Genomic DNA, 24,330 nt, shown 5'->3' with positions numbered 1-24,330 from the left:
TGAGCAGGCCAACTAGACAATCTCCAGAGGTCTCTGCCCCTGGAGGGAGACAGATTTTGGCTGAGATGACGCTCCACGGATCAGTATTGATCAAATCTTCTACTGAACAGAAAAAAATTATTATCTGTTTAGTAACCGCATGCAGTGACAACAATACCGTCATAATTAGAAGTGGCATAAAACTGGCAACTATACAAGTACACCACTAAAACATACAGCTATTACTGTACCTATAGGACAGAACAAAAATCTTGCAAAGGAAGCAGCAACTGGGATCTTCTCAGCAGAATCAACCACAGCTAGAATACAATGCTTAAACACACACTAGAGAGGCAATCAACTGGCTAGCCTTTTATTTCAGAGAAGAAGCCCTCATCTCAGCCAGGCTAATACTGCCATCTTTTTTATCCACTTTCTCTGTAGCTAAACTCAGACTGCACCACCCAGAGACAGGGTCAGTTAGGCTGACTGTCCAACAAGAAGAGGCAACTCAAAGCCACAAGCATTAAGCTCTGGGAAGAAAACGCTCCTGGATTCAGGATGAGGAGCATGATACCACCATTCCTAACTACCTCCAATTTATAAGTGGGGGTTTGTGTAGTAAGGTCTGGGCTGCTCGGTACTGGATACAGCCAGCTCCAATGGACCGACCGCAGGACAAAGCTGAGCCCCTAGCCAAGATGGCGGCATCTCTGAAAACATATGTTAAGGTAAAAAATGCTGCACAGTAGCTGTGAGAGGAGAGAGAAAAGTGAGAGAGAAACAGCCCTGCAGACACCAAGGTCAGTGGAGAAGGATGGGGAGGAGGTGCTGCAGGTGCCAGAGTAGAGATTCCCCTGCAGCCCAAGGAGAAGACCACAGTAGAGCAAATGTGCACACTGCAGCCTGTGGAGGACCCCACGCAGGTGGACATGCCCTGAATGAAGCTGCAGCCCATGGAGAGGAGCCCATACAGCAGCTGGCTCCTGGTGGCTCCTGGCAGAAGCTGCAGCCCCTGAGGGACCCATGCTGGAGCAGTCTGTTCCTGAAGGACCACACCCTGTGGAGACACATGTTCTTAAAAGACTGTATCCCATGGGAAAGACCTATGCAGGAGCAGGGGAAGCGTGGGGATGAAAGCACATAACAGAAGAGCTGTTACACATGGACCACAACTCCCATCCCTATGTAGAAGGCTCACGCTTTTCTTTGAAAGTCAGATTTAAAAAGCAAGGCTTCTCGCTGTACCACTCCACCATTTTCGCAACAGTGTTTCTCTTTAAAGAATGATCATGCTTAGACTCTTTACTTAGTAACACTTTGCAAATAGCATACTTAGGATGGAGATATGGGAAGACCAAACATATCACAAAGCTTTGTACTTAAAGATGAATAGATTTTAAAATAAACGCATGAGGAAAAGGCTTCACTAAGAGTACATCAGAGAAATTAAATGAAACAAATAAGATTAGAGTATTACATAATGTAGTCCATAAGTGTATTACCAGAATTGACTCAGGTTAAGAAGGTCCACACTAGCCTCAGTTTGCATTTTAAGAACTGGCTGACTACAATGTGACTTGCTCATTTCTTTTACAAGGCTTCCAGAAAATCTTTAAAATCTGAATACAATCAAAATAACATTCTGCTATCTAGAAAGTAAGTTTGCAGGTATTTGCGTACCTTCAGTTCTAAGAGCCCTCAGAGGAAAGTTCAGCTCCTAGCAGAAGGTTAGCAGTCTTAGAAATTCTCTCACATCATAAATATTAGCATGATATTATACAGAAACCCTTGCTACTTGGTGCATTTGTATCTGCGTTCCCAGAACGCAGAGCTAATTAAAACAGCAGTCACAACAAGTGGATCTATTAAGACACTAATCCACCTTGACTAAGCTGAAAGACAAACGCACAGGGCAGCAGAAACTGTTGAGAAACAGAACACCAGAAGCATACTTGCCTAAATTTAAGAAATCCGAGCTGGAAGAAGGTGGAAGTGAACTGTGTGTGGAAGGAACTGTACTAGCTGTAGATGTTGAGCTTGGGTTCAGCAAGTCCCCAAAGAGGTCTGGACCAGACAGGGCTTGATTCTCTGAACTTGATGACATTGTGAATGGGTCAAAAGGATCAGCTAAAAAAGAAGCGGAAAAGAACATTATCTTAAGACAAATTTTAGAATAAATAAAGTTGAAAAAGTCTTACTCCTCTGGGGGCACAGACAAAAAATAGAGTTCACGCTGGTAACTGCAGCAGCCTTCTGAGCATTTTTCATGGCAAAGAGTCACCACGGGGTGACTTCCTCTAGACATCTGTACTTTCACTTTGGTACAAAAAGTATTTCAGCCATACACAATAAGAACAGCTATGGTTTCAAACACAAATCCTTAGCAAGGCTGAATACATTCAATAACATTGTTAATTTCATCCATATAAGACACACCTTAAATTTGAGTGATCATCTGCATACAAACAGAAGAATTACATTTGTTAAATGCTTTATAATGCCAAACCTCCAAAGAATTTATACAGAGCAGACTATTAAACTACTAAAAAGAATATCAAGTAAAACATTCATACTACCACTTTGACTTGAAGGCATTGGTGGCTCTGGGGTAGAAAGCACGTTAACTCAAGAATGAAAACCAACAGAAGCAAGGCTTTCCACACGTCTCTAGTGATCACAACGAAGCAAAGACTAACTGGAGGAGTATTTATAGTCAGCATAGGGTAACGTGACAGCCAAGCGGAATCACGAAGCAAGATCTTCCCGGTTCTGCTGCCCTCTAGGGTCAAAACCCTCCAGAGCTCAGAGACTCTGGCCAAACACACTGAGAAGCCGCAAGGAGGCAATAATCCTGCCCCAGTGCCCTAGGTACCTCCTGGGGTGAGGACTCAGTGACACCTCAGAAAACAGACCCTGGATTGTCACGAAACTATCTTACTACCGCACCGCATGCACACAAAACCTCAAGTACAAGTTTGATGTGCAAACTGGAACACAAGAGTGGCCAGGCATTCTCCCTTCTGCAATTATCCTTCTCTTATCTATTTCAAAGGTAGAATGAGATACATACATGATTACTTCCCAGGTGTTTTATGGAGTAGGCATGAGAAAGGCAGAGTTAAAGAAAGATAAAGTAACAAAGCTCCTCCTTTTTAGACTTCTGCCTATGTAAAAAAGGTAAATTGATTCCTCACTGACAACAGTAACAAAGCTCAATACTGAATTGCTTCAAAAGAAATAGATATTTGAAATCACCCACATGCTCTACAAAAACACTTTGCAGATGTATGCAGATTAAAGATTTTAGTCCAAGTGAATTATCTTTATGCAAGTAAACTAAACATTTTAACAGTTTCCCAGATTATTTGATTTATATTCCCATAAATCTTACTGAAACTTCAGGCAGCAAACTTCTGTTCCCAGAAGTTCAGTCACACAACAAAGAGCTAACTATCCACTAACAAGAGCAACAGAACCTTCAAATTAAAACACCTTGTTTTAAATGCCAAATAGACAGCAGTATGTAACATTGTCTTTCAGGATACCGACTTGCCAACATCATCAGCAAAATCAGCCACAAAACACCTTTTAGTATTATTGTTATCCTACCAGTGTGAACCGTAATCTGCAGGATTTCCATTGGCCTAGCAGTCTTATGTGATTATCACTCAAAAATCCCACACAGACAGTTGACCTAAGCAGCACAGCTCTCTACCACATCTAATGCTACTACTTTACATAAGGTGCAAGAAAGCAGTAATTACAATTCTAGCCCTTAGCAAGAGAAGTTATTTACGTGTGGATTTAGAAAAGAAACTAGCATGTAACGTTAGTATGGGAAAGCTATTTGTTCTTTAAGAATATTGCATCTCCTTTAAACTCAAAATTTGATACTTTTCTGTTTACATGGTTTAAAGCTAATAGGATATTAGCAATATAACAAAATACCTGGATAATATACAGCAATTTGTCTTCTTCATGCAATAAAAACACCTATTCAATGCAGATTCTTGCTATAGACCAACATGTATTCAGTGTACAGATTAAAACATGGTACTCATTTTCTACATACAATGCAAGAAGCAGTTTTTATCTGTTGGCCAGTCGAAGAGTACTGATACATACCTGAAGACATGACTGCTGCTGAAGATGTATCCTGAGTAGCAGCTGGACACTGACTGCTGAAAAAGAAATCTGTTCCTTGTCCAAGAAGATCTCCAGTGTGCTCTTCCGAAATCTGTGATGCATTACCCACAAACAGATTGTTCAACAAGTCTGCATTACTTGATGAAGAGTTTATTTCTGAGACAGGTTGTTTCGGTTCTGGTGAAATATCGGAGTCTAGTCCCAGTAAGTCTACATTCTCTTCAGGAGGAGATTTTTGTGCAGATGAAGATTCAAAATTGGCTTCAAAAAGCAGCTCTCCTTCTGGAGTAACAGTGTCTTTTTCATCAACAATTACTGCACTTTCTTCACCTGAAAATGTAGGGAATTCCTCATCTGAAGGATCACTCTCCTCCCTGTCATCAGACAGTTGAACATGGTCATTTTTAGATGAACTGTCTTCTACTCCACTTTCCGGACTTTTTCCTTCTTGAATAAAAAGAAGGAACAGCTTTAGATTAACAGGATTCCTCTACCAACTAGCATAAGAAGTCTTCAAGGCCAGACTGGATGGGGCTTTGAGCAACCTGGTGTAATGGACAGTTTGCCTGCCCATGGGTTGGGTGTTGTAACGAGATGATCTTTAAGATCCCTTCCAACCCAACCCAAACCTTTCTTTGATTCCATGATACAACAGACTTGTATGGTGAGATCATATGCAATAAATCCTTAATTAATCAAACTTCACAAAAGAATTGACGAAAAATGAAGAACTAATTGTTGTCTACCACCTCTTTGCACGGGGTGGGCAAAGGGGCAGCCCACTATCATACCTGCCACTCTGCAAGAGCACTTATTACGAATTTTTTCAAAATGAGACTGGCTGGGACTTTCACCTCAGGACATCATACCACTTACGGCTTAGAAGATCACTCAGTAACCGCTGCTTCACTCAACGACAGTATTCAATGGCAGCATAAGCTGCCATGAGTTTTTGACAGTTTTGCCAGCAAAGCAGAACCCAGAAAAAGGACTTACATATTCACTAAAAAGTTACATTTTCTCAAAATTAGCTCAGCATTTACGTTGCACACAATAGCAAAAAGCATTACTTGCTGTTTATCCAAATGAAGTGGAATGACCACTTGTTAACCTGCAGATCTCACTCTTTAAATAGGTTTTTCTCATGGCTTTGTGAAATAGTGACTTTTGCTGCATAAGAATGCTTAAGCACTTATTGGAAAGCGTACAACAAACAGTTACTCCAGAGAAAAACCTGTACCTTTCCAGTCCAGGGAATGAAAGAAGTTATTTGCATCAGTACTACTGCTGTGTGAGGATTCTGTCTCAGTAGGTGCACTTTCTGAAGACTGCTCCAGCTGGGATGCTTCTGCTTCATATTGTGCAGTTGAACCTGGTTGTCTAGGCAGCTCCGGTTTCCCTATAAGATTTTAAGCCAGAACCCTTAGAGAGAAACTTCTAAAACTCAATCCCAAGTCATAGCAGCTGGTATTTAATTTGTGGACAGACTGCTATAGCAAGACAGCTGTCTCAAAGTATCTGTTATTCCGCAAAGGCAAATTCTCACCCCCAAACCCTATTTGAAATTAGCATTATTAACTTTGTTTCAACTGCAGAAGTTGGTAAGAGCCTATTTTCAACTATAACATTAAATCAAATCAAAGTCATAGCAAAACACTCAAGCATTCTATTTACATTGGTAGGAAAATGTAATTAACACCTCACTTGTACTAACCACCCCCTAAAATATTCAAGAGCTATGAACAACATCTGCAATAAGGAACACATCAGAAAAGAGTAAATGCAGCTATAGAAAACACCCAGAGTATAAAGCCAGAGAAGAACATGGAGCTGTTAAACATCTAAAAGGAGTTAAGTAATACACTCCATGCTGCGATTAACTGCTCCTTACACAAGGGTATACATAATACATAATAATAATCTTTTTTTACTGAGATCAGACTTTAAGTGACTCTTGTGTAAGACTGAGTTGGGCTGAGTTACCTGCTGCTGTATCATCTCCCAAAAAAGAGGACTCCTCAAGGCAAATAAGAAGGCTCACTAAATTAGCAAGTGTTCATCCACTGTTTGAAATGAATGGGATGAATGGTTGGGAGAAAGCTATTTGTCTGAATCTAAATACCAAACCGCTACAGCACTTTTCTACCCTCTTTTACATACTCTGCTGTAGCTTATAGAGATGCTGAAAAAATAGTCTGTCTCAGAAAACATACACGAAAGATCATGATCAATGAAATAATGCAAATTCAATTTTAATAAGGCAAATTTTATAAAACTAGTTCACAGCACTTGCTTTTGTTCTGTTCCCTTCCCACCAGTTTTAAGAAATATTTTCAATGGAATTTGAATCCCTTACATTTGATTTATCAATCAGAAAACGAAAGCGTCTAAAAAAAAGAGTAATTTTTACAAATCACTATCAACGAAACACTTCAACTTCAGTGAGCTCAGAGTTGTGTTCACAGTAGGATTTTTAAAATCTAGATAAACTAACTGAAATAGAAAATTACCTAAACCATAATACAAATCAAACATAGCCTGCTAAAAAAACCATCAGACAGCAGCAACTACTTTGTATCTAAAGAAACGTAATTAAGATGTACCATACTAAGAGTAGAGAGTAAGATCACATGTACTGTGTATTAAAAATCACTGCAATAATCTCCATCATGCTTTTTATCCTTCAAGGACAGACAAGGCTTAAGAGCTTTCATGAAAATGTCAAAGCCAATACTGATACGAGAAGAAAGATGCTGAACAGTATTAACTGGAATTAATGCAGTCATCTACAGATGAAGCACAACATATGTATTATTAAAAAATCAAACGTGCTAGATCACATTAGGAAAAGTTGAGAACTTGAATTACAACAGTGAATTTTAAGTGAAATTATAATGGTGTCAGTTTAGCCAAATGTAGGTCTTTCAAGGCATTTTGCCTACAAATCCTGGCTGTCACAATTCCATTTCCTAAAATCCCTGCAAAAAGCATATTCATAGCTTTAAAGCAAGTACATGTATTGACAGTGGAGGTAAGACAAGGATAATTATAATCCAGTATTGGAGGATAATTTATAATTCTTCACACAATGCAAATTATTAAGTGATATTTACAAAAAACACCTTTTAAATGTCTTTCAATTAAAGGAATGTCAGAAATGAAACAGTAGTCTCAAACTCTAAGTACATTAGGAACTTAATCATGTTTTCTAGTTTTTCATGAGATTTATTACCAAATTTTGATAAAATCTCTTGTTGTTCCTCTCGGGTGGAGAAAAGGATCTTGGGATTCAATCCCTTTATATTCATGTTATCCCACGGTGGCTGTTCACAGCTAGGTCTATCTCTGGGCTCCACCTCTACTTCCAGATTGACTTGAAATAAATCCGGGTATTTTTCTTGTATGTCACAGGCATCCAGATCATACCTGCAAAGATGCATACAAGTAGACTCTTAATACTGATGGCTAACTAGATTAAATGCACTGCAGTCCAAGATAGAACTCTAAAGCAATTAGCATAAGGCTTAAAACATACTGTATTTCATTACTTTATTTATATAGTTTAAACAGGTGGTATTTTCGTACAGAATTTTTTTTGTATTATGAACAAAACCTTCAATTTCCTTGAGGTGAAGAATCTTCTTATTGCAATCAAAGTCAGCTACTTCCTGCACTGACTGCATTTCCTCCCCCCACCATATGTTTGTTTGGCAGCTTAGACAGTTTCAAAGAAAACTTCTTCCAGTCTCCCACAAAAGGCTGTCAACATACTTGGCAAATTTCACAGTGGTGGCATTTCGGGGCACAAAACCTGTGTGGAATTGGATCTGAAACATCTTCATTGAAGCCATCTGTTGAAAACAAAAAATATGCAGGGAAACTGCATAAATCCACATGAACAGTATGCACAGTATTCCGCCTTTAATATAATGCAAAGTATTTTCAGTATTAAAATATTTTAAAATTTTGTTTTGCTACCATTTCAGTTTAATTCCTTATATACTTTGTCTTTAGAGATTTAAATGCAGTTTAAGACAGAACGTAGATAAATCTATTACCACCAGAAACAAGCCAAAAGACCTTGAACCAGATACCTCTCATCACTAACCTCAAACGGGCTACCAAAGTCTGTTCAGTATTTCCAGACCCTGTTCTAGAGGCTGAAACTGCATGACCCTTATTACTTTTCAAAGTAACATACTAACATACACTCAGAAAACCCCGCTGTGCAATACACTAATGAAGAAATGTATGTCATACACAAAGGAGTCCTGTTCAGAACAGTTTTAAATGTAGCACATTTAAAAAAGACACTTCATAAGACATGCAAAGTCTCCTGAGCAACTTCGCAAGTCAATCAGTCATCCGAGACAGAATTATAGGGCCTTTCCAAACTGATTCATTATAACCATTCAACTTTCCCAACTCTTTCTTCTCTTGATGGAAAAACTAATTCTCCACGACTGATCAGTATGCAAGAATCCAGAAAATTCTACTAGAGAAGACTCATGTAGCTCCTGGTCTTGCACAAATATAAATTTCAGCAAATTGATAAATTGACAATGTGTTTGTTCCTTGGCTTTAGTTACAACACATGTGGAACAGTCTTGCCAATCCTTACAAAGCAAGTCATACAGTTATGTCCAGTAAATATGATATCATAAAATTGAATTATGAAAGTTTTCTTTGTAGATGAGCATTTATTGAGCATTGTAACCAGAAGACAACAGGCAAAGCACTGCCCACAGATTGAGGGAGGTGATCTTTCCCCTCTAACCAGCACTGGCGAGGCCACATCTGAAGTCCCATGTCCAGTGCTGGGTGAGAGTTTCTCTGATCCATCCATTCCTACCCTGTACTACATATGAAAACCTGAACACCTTATTAAATCAGTTTTCTTAATCACTTGCTGTGCAAGACATTTCCTAGAAGATAAACTAAATCCTCTCTAAAATTAACTGTGAGCAAGTGGGAGACATTCACAATGTCCAGCTCCAGGCACTTAATAGCAGTATTGAAATGTGGTGGTTGACCTCCATAAGAGTTCTGCAGAGCTTCAGTGGGCAATTTAGAGTGCATAAAACTAAGGACACATTGAATATTGTTCCACCAAAGGTCCAAACCAGGATCATCACACTATCGATGTATCATGTGTTACAGCAGATGGATGAGAAAATTCTAGTTTCTTCCAATTAGTGAATAAATGCCTGAGAAACCCCAGCAAAGAAACATCAGTGAAACTGAGATTGCACAAGGACTATAAGCTAACCTTGGCTGAATTTTCCTCAGTTGTATGCCTTCTTTACTGATGGCCTTGAACCACACACTAGTTATTTTTGTGCATTAGAGAATCATTTCACTGAGCTTTCAGTTTTAGGATGCTCTGAAAGATCTGGCCCATAGCACTCTGAGGACATTAAGAAAGTCTTGAACCTCTGCAACCTGACAAGACATGATACCCACCTTTCTACACACAAAGTATAAAAAACACAGGGAAAACCATTTATTTCAGTAATAGTAGATATGTGTGAACATGCTTTTTTAGCCCAAATGTATGGTAATTGTCCGAAGAACTCCCGGATCAATTTTCACAATGCTCCGAATTATCCTTAAACTTTGCACTACCCCTTCCTATCTTCTACATGGATATCCAGGTTTAATTTCACAGAATCACAGAACGGCAGGGGTTGGAAGGGACCTCTGTGGGTCATCCAGTCCAACCCCCCTGCCGAAGCAGGGTCACCTACAGCAGGCTGCACAGGACCATGTTCCAGGCGGGTCTTGAATATCTCCAGAGAAGGAGACTCCACAATCTCCCTGGGCAGCCTGTTCCAGTGCTCCGTCACCCTCAGAGGGAAGAAGTTCTTCCTCATGTTCAGACGGAACTTCCTCTGCTTCAGTTTGTGCCCCTTGTGCTGTTGCTGGGCACCACTGAACAGAGTCTGGCCCTGTGCTCTTGACATCCACCCTTAAGATATTTCTAGGCATTTATAAGGTCCCCTCTCAGCCTTTGGGATACTCATCTGGAGAAAAAACAACATGCTTTTTTCTTACAAATTTGAAGACAGGCCTCATTGTCAAGTTTTTTTTGTGATCTTGCAATACATTTGCATCCGTAGTTGAAATAAAAAAAGAAACATGCGTTCTTCCCACAGGAACAAAGACCAGTAAGAAAATTCACTACAAAAACTCAGCCTGGCTCTAGAAATAGCGTACATAACCACATGGATCTTTCTAACCTGTTCTGTACAGGCAGTTCCTGGAATTCCACTTTTCTATTAATTAACATTTTTCCTTTGGTTGCAGTTTGTATGTGAATAGTTAAAAAGTTCTGGCTTGTTGTGCAACTCACCAGATAACAATCACTACCTCAAAAAACTGGCTAGAGGCTTTCCATGCAAATATAGTAACTATCGTTGCTGAAGTAATTTCCAGAAAAGATTACCAAAGCATCTACATGCAGGGCACTAAGAACAGACATACTAGGCTTGAAAAGGCTGAATTCCCAAGTGCACGAAACCTCACACATTTCTTTGAGCAAAGAATAGCAAATAAAGCGACGTACTTTATGAGAACACAAATACAAGTATGACACAAAGGTGTAGCAAGAAAAAGCAAATCCTCCACATAGGCTGTTCAATTTATCATTACCTTGGCTTGTAGTCGGCCTCCTAGTGTTGACCTGGCATGATAGATCACAATGAGAACATCTCCCTGGACTGTTATACCTAGTGGAATTACTGCTTTCCCATCTTCGGTTTTAAACTCCCTGAAAACATAACCACGATTAATTTTGTTTAAAAAAAAGATATTGTATTACCTTATGTTTCATTTGGTTTCTCCCAGGTGTTCAATATCAACCCATAAAAATCTGCTTCAGGTTCTTAATACAGAGAAGGAATTAGCTCTGAATGATTAAAACTTAAAAGCTGTTCTAAAAATAAATAACAAGATTAACAGGTGCCTACAGCAGCGCAACAGACATATTTAGACTCATAGTTCTCAAATCAAACTTGGGAGAAACATGTCTTCAAGGAGCTGCTCAGAAATGCAAGAGACAGGATATTATCAAGAAAGCTGTTCTATAGAAAGGTGCAGAGAGAAACTGTAGCTGCACTGCTGTGGTATGTTAGGACTCCCATTGAGGGACAGTGGTGGACAAAGAGAGGTGGAAATGTTATTAAAACACCCCACAGTTGCTTCTGTTCCTGCTCTCTTCAAATTAATTCAACTCCTTTCAGGGCTTGCATTTACAGGAAAGCTAGAAGGACTCTGGTGTTCTCTCATCTTTCCTCTGTCTGTGACTATCTACACCTAGTACTGCTAGTACCATTTGCAGTTCCTGTGCTGTATTACAACAGAAGACACCAAAGCTGTACAGGGGCTAACAGGCACTCTCTCTACAGCTACTGTGCCTCAGGGATCCTTACTGTTTCCATGACTGAGACATCACGTTCAGTTCAGTATTAGTACATCAAGGATGAATCTTCCTCGTTTACACCACACACAGTGAGAGGAAAAAGCGTCTTGCCAATCTCTGCCTCCCAGCACCCACTGTGCCAAGCCCACCATCATCCTCACTTTCTGCAGGAACAAATCCGAGCTGCTATTATAACCGCGTTGTCTCTTCTCCATGATTTACCTTTCAAGATCAGCTAAAGGGAGACAGAGGAGCCGTTCCATATGTTAAAGAAGCCTTCTGATCAACTGGCACATGCAAAATCATGCTTTACCCTCACAGTAAGGACTCCATATTTAAGTCAGTCTAGGAAAATGAAATGTGCTGTTTCAGAGCAAATCGTAACCTGCACTTACTTCATTTTGTCATATTCCTGGGAGGTAGTGGTTACTCTCTCATCTCCCACATAAACTTCACAAAAAGGCCTGCAGCCATTACGCTGCTTACTGAAGAGAGGAACTGGAGTCATGACGATCGATCTGACAAGGATGGGCTTGCTGTGAGGAATAATGGGTTCTTCAGCCATCATGTCACACATGTATTCAATGTATCTGCAAAACCAAAAGGTACTCATTAAGACAGAGAAACAAATTCTAAAAATGCGTGCACACAGATGGGAGTTACTTCTGTTCATATCCAGCCACTGAGCAGTGACAAATGATAACAATAAAACACTGGGAACACTTAACAGCACTTCCAGCAAACAGATTTTCAAATCTGATAGAATTTCACAAAAGGAAAATGAAACATGGACAAATATTTTATGATCCCTAGCCAGCCTCTCAATTTAAGGACAGCAACACAGTTTCTGTACAAAAGCCTGATGGCTGAATCACAATAGAAAAATATACTGCCCAGAAAACAGAACACAGCACTGCATATGAACACATCTGCACCTGTGTCCCACCTTCCAGACAACTCTCGACCTTGCCTTACATCTGTAGCTTTATATATAATCACTTGTAAAACAAACCAGCCACTGTTTCCAAAGGCCTTAAAACACTGAGCTAGAACTATTTATTTTGCATGTTGCACATAAAGGATCAAAGTTGCACAGTAGTTCTGAAGCTAGTAATGCAAAGCTTCCTAAATGCTTCACATTTATCCTTATTATCTTGTACAGGACCCATTAAATATACTCACAATAAATCTGTAGAATAGCATGATCTGTCATTCATACTTCACTAATCCTTATTTCTCACCTTTATAAATCTAATCCTTTTTCTAAGAAACACCCTTACTACCAGTGTCATTTGCTACTGAGACTTCATTCTTATGAGGTCTATCAAATGAAATCAAATAATCAGTTTGAAACATTTGTCAAAGTATATGAAAGTCACCTCTGCATGTACTCCTTTAAAAAGGAGAAGGCATTCTTACCTAAACAGAAAAGATTAACATAAATTATTATTGGTGTTTCCACAGAACTTTCAGTGTTCTGACACAGTAAAACCTATTATAACAAACTAGTAGACATGCAATAAGTCTTACAGATGTGAAAGGATTTTATATTTCAGAGAGCATTCAAAAGAACTACATGCCCTTGTTTTCAATCCTAATATTTCTTCATAACAGGTCATACTTGACTCACTTTTGATAAGAGCATCATGAGTAACTTAAGGGTGCACAAATTCAGAACTACTTTCTCTACTCATGATACATTCGTTTTTCCAAGTACTTTGCTGTTCTAATAGACACTATTTAAGTAATTTATCTTCCTAAAAAGCATTCTGTAAAAATAGTAGCATATTCACAGTTGTATAGCTACTTGCTTCAACAGTACCCTACAAACAGACTGATACTGTACCTTTTATGAGAAGGCCAAATGCCAGGAGGACAGCGTTTCATACTGAACATATAAACTGCAGCTTCAGCAGTAGTGAAGAGACGACAGAAACACAGAAAAGAACAAACTACAACAGCAGACGCTGCTCTTCCATCCTACAAAAAAAAAAAAAAATCGTAACTTTGTTATTACACCTAGTGAAAAAAGCATTACAGGAGTTACTGAAAAACATGCTATCTCCTTATTCAACGTAATGAAGTCCAAGGTCTAGTGTAATCGTTAGATCTGAAGCCTGCATCTGAATGTGAAATGTTTTCACTTGATTTCCACAAGATACAAAAGATACTACATATCTGCTTGCTCAGATGTGAATAATTGCTTTAGGTTAACACTGTTTGAAATTATGAGTTGATGTTTATCACCTTACTATCATTAATACCCATTCTTAAGTTTGTTGCCTGGCTGATATCTGAAACCCCACTTCAGTGCTATTTTTGGCTGATAACCACAGACTTCTGCTACAAGGTAAGCCTCCAGATTCAAAAGAACTAAGCCATCCTTAACTCTCTAATCTTCTGACTGAAACTGCCCGAGATTAACAGCTTGCCATGGAACTAAGAGCAGGAATTTGAAACACTGAACCTCTTTCTGAAGGGACCATGGCAACACACATCCCAGATTCATCCCTACTGAAGATTCAGAAGAGGTAACAGTTGACAGAACAGGACCTCTCAAGTTTTTTTGCTAGCAACATGAAACAGACTTTTTTTGTAGTCATTTGGCATATGACCGTGGAAGCAGGAAGGAAGGAAAAGTTTTTCCTCTACTTGTTCTAACAGGCATTTCCTTCACAGCCAGGCTTCTATTCAACCATTACTTAGATCAATGAGAAGGTCTGCCAGCACTGTCAGAGCCAGATCTTTTAAGAGCAGTTCAGCAAATCAGTATTACTAATGCTGGTGTAACTAGCAAGCCCAATTGACTTCCAGAAGTCACTGCTAAACTAGTCTATGATTCTATGGGCTGGAACCCTCCTTTCAGTTAAACTTCACACAGATGGAACAAAAACATGGTTCCTACCCTGAGACACCTACACTTAGGACAAAACATTCACGAATACAAGGGAAGAATGAAACAACATTGATCAGCACGACAAGCAGTGACCCATGGACACCTGTGTTACAAGCCACCTCCAAATCAAAGCACCACACGAAAGGGAGAGATATCGCACAAAGAAGTCAGCAAGCAAGTCACAGCAAACCCTTTGCAATTGTGGCATGAAGTCAGAGGACAACTTTATAAGACTGTAAAGACCATTTTACAACCAGAAATACAGCATTCAAAACGAAGAATATCATCTTCATTAGTAAACAAATCTGATGACAGAACCTTGCACTTCAGAAAGAAGCTTGGTAAGCTGCAGAATGGGAGCAAAAGAAACACTCCCATACAGAGATGAGACAGTAAAAAATTCCTTTTTTCCTTGTATGTGTTTACAACAATGATGGATCTTCGCTACAAAAATGAATAAACCTCATGCATAAACAATCATTAAAGCAGCAATAAAAAAAAAGTGATTGGAAAAAGCTAGATTTTGAACGTAAGTTTTGTCCCACTGCCTCAAAAATCTAGACAGAGGAGTTTTGTGTCTAAATTAATTTGAAAACAATTATCTTCACAAAATAAATTAAACATAACTTTTTTGTGTGTGTGTAACCATCTTATGTTGGTTCATTTAAACACAGGTGAAATACAGCTATCTGAAGGAACACTTAAGCACACTTCAAGAGCTGCAGCACATCGATTTGCAAGTCTCTTTGCCATTAAGTTCCACCAAGATGATCTTGTATCCACACCTTCTTAAACCTGTGCAAGTTTTCAAGGATGATCACCACTGCATGGCCCCAAATAATTACACAGAGCGACATGTTACTGCAGATATCCAGGAGTTACCCCAGCCTCTGGCATACATGCTACAGTCTTGCCATACCAACAGCACAGGATGCCAGTTAAAACCAGATCCCAGTCCAGAAAGACTTAACTGTAGCTGAAGCAGGAAGCTGCCATTTAAACCTTGTTTTCAACAGTTTGTTCTCAACTGGATCACTCAAATTACAATATAGAAATTAAACAATTCACTGCATTATTGCAAATCTCTACAGCAAAGATCAGAAGTGATAGAGGGGATTGTAAGAAATGTGAAACTATAACAAAAAGCCTTAATATTTTCTAGTTTTTAGTAGTCTTTAGTACTGTAACTTGTATTCCTGCATGCATAGTAATCTAACGATGTAACTGTTACACTAATCCCTGTTTTCTCATTAAGGAAAGTAGTGGAAGGACACGGGCACAAGCTATCACTTAGCCGTTAGACAAAATAATTAAGTGAAGCAAAAGTGGTCTTGGTTCTCAGCAAATAATTGGGATAATTGCAGGATAAAAAGAGACTCCTAAACAATTCTACTCCAGACAGCTCGGCCTTGGGAGGGCACCAAGAAAGCAACAAGACCAGAGCAAAACACCCTGAAGGACACGGTATACGTGATCCTGGAACTGAGTTTGCACAGAAACGAAGGTCAATCAGTGAACAGCGTGATGAAGAGGGTGGGCCTTCATCTTGGGACCCCCGAAGACCACCCAAAGATGCTAACAGACATGCGTGAAAGATATTTACACATGCTAATTAGTTCCTAGAAATATAAAGAATATTTACATGTGTGATTGTATTTAACCTGAAGCAACAGGGTGTCTGGTGAGCACGTTTGGAGGCGAAATCCCCCGTGTGCCCGGCGCCGCAATAAAGAATACCTGCTTAACAGTATGCATTGTACTGTTAGGTTTTTTTTCCTGCTGGATCTTCGAATCAGAAGATCAGTAAGCCCTACCTGGTTCTCAATCCTGGCCACCTCAAGGCAGTTTCACCTTTACAAGAAGCAACTCTCATGTTTCATCACCCAAGAAAGTGTATTAGATGAAGACATTCTACCTCTACCAGGTAAAGCATTCTTTTCAACGGAGATTTCCTAGCTTTTAAATCTACAGAAATTTCCAGCTGGATGAATGCAAGACACATACTGCAGCTATAATTCACTAAGTAGTTCTGCTGTATGCTCTTCACATCACATCTAACGTGCAGCCATATATATACAAGCTTCCCTCACACCTGAGGAAAAGGTAGATACGTACTTTAAAGGAAACGCTTCAAGGGAAAGACATAACAAAAACTGATGCTCATTCATCACATCTGCTTCTTACCTAGTCAACCAGTAATCACGTGATACTGAGATACTGTAAGTATCACTTCAATATAGAACTAGATTCCTAAGCTCAAAGCAGCACTGAAAATCCCATCAGTTTTGAGGATCTGGCATTAACTGATTTTTTCCTTGCAAAACTCTGTTTAAGGAAGTAAACTTTGCCAGATTAACAAATCCTCTTTTAGATCCTAATAGCGATATTTCATATAGACTACTATACAATATCAAAGGACTGGTTTTGAACATTTTCCAGCAGCAGCAGCATCTTTTCACTGTGCAGGAAATAGCAATGTCAAAATTTTGCAGGCAATTGTCTTACACAAACTTGACAGTAAGCTCACGTTTTCGGATCTTGAACACAGAAACTATTCTTTAACTTCATTCTTCCCCTCCATGTCTGACATGAGGTGGCTCTATCGAGAGTTTTATTGCTTCTCGGGATTACATCAAGGTTAATGATACATTAGAGAACAGTGGAAGCTACACAGCAATCTGCTGCCAGCAAATCCAGTTCCACCAAAAGTCTCACAGTCAGTTGCTGCAATTCTGCAGATAAAGATTACATTCTAAACGGACAGTAGTGGGAAATACAGCGTATACCAAGCTGTCACTCAGAAAACATGAACAAAAAATAGGGCAAACACTGAAACAGTAGAGCAGGTTTTCTCCCAAAGGCTACTTAGCCTAAATCCCTCCTACGTACTGCCTTCCACGCTACATGCAAGTAAGCAAGGGCTACATTATCCTGCTAATTTGTCTAAGGAGAAAATTTACGCAAACAACTTTCCTAAAGACATAGCAGGATGGAATTGCCCCCAGGCCTCACAGTAAAGAATGCCAGTAACATTCACAAACTGAGTGGATACTAGCATCCTTATTCACAATTTAAAGTTACACAGAGTTAAACCAATTTCTTACAAGGCAGTGCACAATGCAAACATTCTTCTGGTCTTGTTTCAGCCATAAATGCATGTTCTTGCATATGCTATACAGATTCTGAAGATTTGGTGCTCGTCTTGCTGGCCAGCCACATTCAGAAACCTGCAATGAGACAGACAGCAGACGTGAGAAAAGAGATTACATAGTCACATACATTTGCATAGCATAAGCTGCGTATAGAAGGGGTAATTTTACTCTTTAATGCCACCTTCAGACAGAAATTAAGTAAGATACTCAGGAAAAGGAGGCTCAAACAGCATAAGCACCACTTCGTAGCATTAAGTGCAATAAAACATCAGCCCTGTCTATAGTCTACTGCACTAGAAGCATCAACAACTCGGATTACTATCTGGAATTTTCTTAGAGCAAGGAATAAAGTAAAACAGCTTGCAACTTGATTTGTGCACATATTCTTAAGCCAAAAACAAACAACCAGAAAGACTTGGTGTGCTTTTACATTTGTCCTTTACTTAAAGGGCCTCAACAGTTAAGTAATCTCCCTTCTGCAATTAGTGCTACAAAACACTACCAAACAATCCCTTTCGCTGCTGAAAAGTCTATATTCTTGAATTAAGCTGCCTAGTAACAATGCAGCATGTGAAACCTGATCCTTGAGCACTTGCAACACTGAAAGAGTAGATGTTCTGCCAGGATCAATGAAAACTTCCAAAGCAAAGCAAGCTTTTTCTATTTCTTTTTAGTCAAGACCACAATTGCTGAATGTGGAAGACCAAGTTTTGCTAAGAGTTCAACCGTTACTCTGAGATTAATTATCTGAACTGAGTATCACAAAAAATTCTCAATGAAATTGTTTTTGTGCCAAACTCAGGAAAAAAGGCTGCAAGAAAGTCTGACACACAAAGTCTCCTACAGCTTTTCACTGTATTCCAGTATTTTAATTAAAAGAGTTGGCAGCTTCAGAAAGCATCACTTTGTGAGACATTTAAATTGAACGTTTTCTTGCTAGTAAAAGCTTATGCAAAGTCACCACTGAACAAATAAAAGCTAAGGCAAACAGTCCTTTATATTCCTGATAACCACAGGATTCAGTGTGGCCTTCAGTACATCTCAAATATTACAATAGTGGTGAAAGAATCATATTGCAGCATTACAGCTACAAACCAGAAAACAATCTAGAAAAGCAGATGTATTCAAAAAAGCGGAAAGAACTGTCTTTTTTTCTATTTTACTGTTTAGTTTCTGGTCAAACGCTAGTTTTGTTACAAGATGTATACCACACAACATTATCTGCTTTTCCTTTGGCTATGTTTTAAGGTTAAGATGTTCTGGCCATTATCAGAACGACAGAGTACACAAATTCTGAGCAACCTATTCCAAGCAGGTCTTAAAACTAGCAGAGAAGACTTCAAAACGGCCACTAACTTTAACCAAGGTTGCTCACCATGCTTCTGGATTTCAATGATGGACAGGAAAAATTTCCCCAGTATATTTAAAAAGTTTGTTTCCCAAGCAAAACAGCTGCCTTTTTTTTTTTTTTTTTTTTTTTTTAATCAGAAGACAACATTTTGTAGAAACTTCTAACTACTCTCAGACAATGAAGTGGGCAGGAACCTACAGTATTTTGACAACTTATGATCTACTATTACTTCCCAGCAAAACAAACATCATAGGACAAAATGAACATCAAAAAGATAAACGTAGACCAGAAGAGTTCCAGATCACTGGTAGATGTAGCTGTGCTCGTATTACCACTCACAGTACCACTACATCAGAAATATCAGTGTATACGCACCTCAGACTTGCATAACCAAAAAACCATCCTCAGGGTAAACAATTTCCCATTCCTAGAATTTATCATTCCGTAAACAGAAATTCATAGCTTTGTAGGATGGGGAATAAATCAGTTCACCATGTCAGCCTCATCAGACTTTCCAGCAATCTAGTGCTAAAAATCACTGCTGAAGATTTTGCTTTGAGGTACCTCACAAACCAAACCAAATCATGAGGTTTCCTGCATGAGTAAGCTTTGCCTTCTGTGTTGAACAGATTCTGCCTGAACATCATGCTGAACCTGATGCAGATAAAGAAGTTCATTGCCTCCACCCAAAAATGCAGTAATTGTTTTTTTCAGGTGTGACAATACTTTGTCTTGTCTACAAGTTTACAAAGAAACAAAAGGAAGTGACAAGCACTAGACAGAAGACATTAAACATGTCACCGACTGACAGTTTAAGTGAACTTTGATAACTGAAGTAATGCTAAGGATGGCCCTGCAGCATAAGGCCCAACAGGGGTTTCTTGTAATAAATAATGCTTCTAGACTCTTCTCTCAGCAGTCAGTGTTGTGAGGAAGGAGCACCATCACTAGACCTTAGGTGAAGGCTAATATGGCCAGTACTAGACAACTCACAACACAGGATCAGTCTCCACTATTGAACTACTTACAGGATGGTTCAGGTGTGTTTAGGAGCAGACACTGAAGTCACATATCTCAGCACCTAACAAGCTGTACTCACTACCTTCTCACTGAATTAGGCAAAGGTCTTCATTTTAGTATCGGAGAAATAGCCAGAGAGGCTAATGAAGGCTCAGCTAAGCAGTATTTCAGGCAGCAGCAGCAAGCAGTCACCTAGGGCTGAGCCATATGGCAGTCAAATGGGATGCAGTGGGACAATGAAAAAGTCCAGCAAATAGGTTGCACAAATCAGTCGCCAAAGGAGTACTACTGTTGATAAAGGAAAACCTCTGAATGCAGGAGAGACTGAAATTTTAGTAAGATTTTAAATTATGTTAAGTATTCTTCATTTAAATCTGAAACACGTGAGGTACCTGTACATGTTTTCAGACATCACTAGTCTAGGAAACACAGACTTTGGTCAGTAAGATTAAATATTAGTCTTAGACAAGCAGAATACAGTTACTCTTTGACCTTGTGTTTATACTTATTCTTTCATGATCCTTTTGACTATGCAGTCTACTTTAACATATCTCAGAATAAAAAGCTGAAAGTATAAACAAGACATTGTGTTCAAAGACCTTTACAGGAATATATAAAAACCATACGCACCCTATTGTGGAATCTTGAAGGCCTGTATGTTCTCGGAGAGAGATTGTACACAGCATAGTGACCAGGATGCTTAGAGTCCAGACATAACCGCACATCCTCTATGTTATTTTTGATGGCAGATTCCACACCTTCAGCTGGAAAGGACATCACTGAAGACAGAACAACAAACACCAAATGAAGTATTCACTTTTTTCATATATTAAGAACAACCAGAAATTATTCTTAAAACAGACATAGCTATCGTACCAGCAATTCTGGAAGTGATGTATGATATATCCAAGTCTCCTTTTGCATAACTGAAAGAGAACACACTGGTTTTAATGCTGGGAAACAGAACCATTCAAGCTATAAGTCTAAAACCCAGGTCTCTCAGGCTACACCCATCACCATGAATGTTTCATTTCTCCCATCCGAGGCTTGTTACCTCACACTTCAAGTTTTTCAGAACAGAGTTTTCAGAACAGATGTTGTATTTGAACAGTTACTCATTTACATCAGCTGCAACAAAACCACCTCTAGGGGTTTTGTACAGATGCTTTCAACACTTAACTCATTCCTCTAGCCCCTGCTCTTACTCATAAATGTTCATTATAGGTATCAGTTTGAAAGATTAATGAGGATGCATTAACATCTTTAATGGAGGGCATCATAAGGCTTACAACAAAGAAAATTTCTTGAAATATTTCACTTTAAATGATGTAATGCTGGCATTTTACTGCCTGTCCCAGATGGCCATGCTGCCCAGTTTCTGGATTCTATACAAACAGAGGGTATCTGAATCTCCTTCCTCATTTAAATCACTCCTCCAAAAATTCACTTCCAAAACTCCCACAGTGAGCAAGGTATTAATCATTACTTATCTTCTCATACAGTTGTGCACAGTTTTAAGAAGCAGTCTTTTTGAATAACAATGTCCCAGTGACTTTTTTTTAATTTAGGTCCTATCCTTTCATATCTACCTAATCACCCACATTATGCCAATAATTTCCTATTTTAAGACCACTATTTTTTTGTTTGTTTGTTTCTAGAGTATATGCTATGTAGCAGGATGAAAAAGCTTGCGAAAAAGACTGAAGAGCCCCAGTGCAGGACAATACCCTTGAACACAGTCACACAGGTCTGCGCTCCTGATTAGCAAAATAAGAACAAATCTCACCTACAGAATCTGGTTTAGACATCCCTAACTTACATAAGTCAGTAGCATATTATCTTCAGAATAGAGAAATGTCATCACGTGACTATGATGCATGATTAAATGCAGAGGCACTATCAAAGCAATGCTTTTAAATCACTATAAAGTTGCAAGACATTGCTTGAAAGAGCAGACCAGCTACACAGCACTCAACTTTTGAAACATGAAGAGAGAATGTTACACTTTGATGCCTTCCTGCTTGCTAGTAAACATGAAGGAGGCTGGAGCGATTGATTAAAAGATTACTGCTTTTTACAAGGATTCTGAGAAGGATTTTAGATAAGCCAAGAACAACTGTTCTCAAAGCAAGGACATTAAACAATATTTTTTCAGAATGGCATAATCAGCATCCTAACAATGATAATGACCGAAGGTCTCAAGAGAAACTGAAATCACCACAGGGAAGTTAAGTGAGTCTCACTAGACAAAGCACTAAAAAACTCAGCCTTGAAAAATCTTGCATAAGGAGGTAGACAAAATGGCCAAATCAACACTATTTCAAAATTATTCGCTCCTTTGGAAGGACATAACTTAATTATGTAGCTCAAATAGTAATACTGTTGCAGCCAAACGAAGGCAGAAATTTACATTCAGAGCTAATAATGATTTCTTACTAAAATTAGTGATGAGTATCATCCTTTATATGACTGAGAGGTGCCAAACGTTATTTGTTGCTCATACCCACCAGCTTCAAGCAAGAAAACATGCAAATCGTTCTAATGATATATTTTTTTTGATCTCAAGATAAAGATTCATCTAATACAATAGCCTGAAAAATGAAACAGCATCTCTTCAATGCTATTAACACTGAGGTTAAGCAGCAACTTGAAACAGAAGCACAGAACTATTAAGAACAAAAGCTCAGCAGTCCTCACACCCATTCCTTTGGGAACACTTTTGGATACTGACTTCTTACTAGCAACAACACTCAATTCATCTTTGCTTGTTACATTTGCCTAAATCAGAATGCAACATTATTAGAAGCATGGATCTCACCATACACACATTGCTGAAAAAGTGCAGCCTGGTATGTCAACAACAGAGCACAGCCAACTCAAGCTTGCCGTTTTTCAGGAAAAAAATCTACACGCCTGTTACAACTGAAAAAGCTTCAGAATATTTGTGCGATCTTAATTAAAATGTAGCTGCTAAACTGCAAAATCAGTCTCTAAAACATGTGACTTTATCCTTGAATTACTATTCCTTGAACTTCATTCTGAAGACTTCAGAGCTATTTCAGTAGTAATACTTGAACACAAGGCACTGTTTTTAGTGGAGTGTTTCATGTTAGACTGGTAACTGACATGGCTTCAAATGGCAGGAAGGTGAAAAAAAATGTGTTTTCTTCACACTGGTGAGCATTCCTACACGTTTTAAGATATAACCCTGTAAGTAAACATCAGGAATAAGGTCTTTCCTTTCATGTTGTTAACAGCAGAAATTTCATTTACATAGTGATGTTGCCAGTAGGTGATCAGTGTAGAAGAACACGCAAACAAATCAAGAGACTGCATGGAGGGTTTCTGGTTTGTGATTCTTATGGAAAGCCCAGTGTGCTTTTTAAGGCTGTAATTAAGCTAAACAGGAAACTATCTTATGATGTCAAGATTTAGTCATTTTTCTGATGATACCATAATACTTCAAGGCTTTTTTGTGAGAAGTCTGGTGGGAAATGTAGCAAATAAGATGCAAATTCTCACTTCACAGAATACCTAAACAAAAATCAGGAATTTTGATTAGATGTTAAAAACTTTTCACTGTGTAAATGGTTGGGTTGGCATTATCAACCATGCTAGAGAACAGCTGCACTTAAAGACCATAACTAATACTAAACAAAGGATCATTCCAGCAAATTAAATTCAAAACAATTAAATTAATAATTAAATTCACAAAATAAAGTAGCTAGCATACAGCACAGAATTCTACACCAGTGTATAGCTACTTTGTGTTACTAACAGCTGAAGATGGGAAAAGATGGGAAAGAATAAAGAATGACAGACTAACCAGCTACAATGTGAGCATGCAAACCATTATCTTCAGTTAAATAATGATCTAACACTAAGCAGTCTTCCTCCCGACACCTCTACACTCACAAGAGTACAAAAACATCTACTCATTAGCTAAGCACCACCATTTTTGCAGTTTATTTTTTAACAGTCACAAGAAATGCAGCACTGAAACTCACATCAATCTGTTCCCACTTGGTTTTGCCTCATAAAACTGAATTAATCATTCAACTACCTAGTGCAACACAAAGATGCATGAAATAAAATACCAATGCAGCATCAAATCTGAAACAAAATTACCTTAGAAGCAAAGAAAACTAGTAATAATAGACAGCTACTCATTCCCGAGATTACTAGATCATAATCTCTTCAGTGAAAGACTGTTCTGGCAAAGCAAAACAAGGTAGATCATAAGTTTGCAGGCTGGCTTCAGTACCAGTGAAGACTTGATACTTAAAATATTTACATGTTTTTTTGGCAGGGCATCTGTAACCTGTGTAGATGCAGACCTCAGTAAGCATAAAAGCTGGTCAAG

General features: G+C 38.7%; 1 protein-coding gene across 2 annotated transcripts in view; it reads right to left on the bottom strand.

Annotated features, from left to right (window-relative positions):
* The window catches only part of GAK (cyclin G associated kinase), a 78,517-nt gene that overhangs the window by 17,414 nt on the left and 36,773 nt on the right, over nucleotides 1-24,330 (bottom strand). For both annotated transcript variants that reach the window (XM_075411733.1, XM_075411734.1), the window contains exons 12-22: nucleotides 20,844-20,893; nucleotides 20,598-20,746; nucleotides 17,549-17,671; nucleotides 13,395-13,528; nucleotides 11,944-12,138; nucleotides 10,780-10,897; nucleotides 7,900-7,979; nucleotides 7,361-7,554; nucleotides 5,369-5,527; nucleotides 4,108-4,575; nucleotides 1,939-2,109 (exon numbers count right to left, since the gene is read on the bottom strand). In XM_075411733.1, the coding sequence (XP_075267848.1) occupies nucleotides 1,939-2,109; nucleotides 4,108-4,575; nucleotides 5,369-5,527; nucleotides 7,361-7,554; nucleotides 7,900-7,979; nucleotides 10,780-10,897; nucleotides 11,944-12,138; nucleotides 13,395-13,528; nucleotides 17,549-17,671; nucleotides 20,598-20,746; nucleotides 20,844-20,893 (1,841 nt within the window). The remainder of the gene's footprint in view (nucleotides 1-1,938; nucleotides 2,110-4,107; nucleotides 4,576-5,368; nucleotides 5,528-7,360; nucleotides 7,555-7,899; nucleotides 7,980-10,779; nucleotides 10,898-11,943; nucleotides 12,139-13,394; nucleotides 13,529-17,548; nucleotides 17,672-20,597; nucleotides 20,747-20,843; nucleotides 20,894-24,330) is intronic.

The sequence above is a fragment of the Opisthocomus hoazin genome, chromosome Z (assembly GCF_030867145.1).
Source record: "Opisthocomus hoazin isolate bOpiHoa1 chromosome Z, bOpiHoa1.hap1, whole genome shotgun sequence".
NCBI classification, from domain to species: Eukaryota; Metazoa; Chordata; class Aves; order Opisthocomiformes; family Opisthocomidae; genus Opisthocomus; species Opisthocomus hoazin.
Note: the sequence above shows the minus strand (reverse complement) of the source record. Positions and strands in the feature narration are given on the sequence as shown.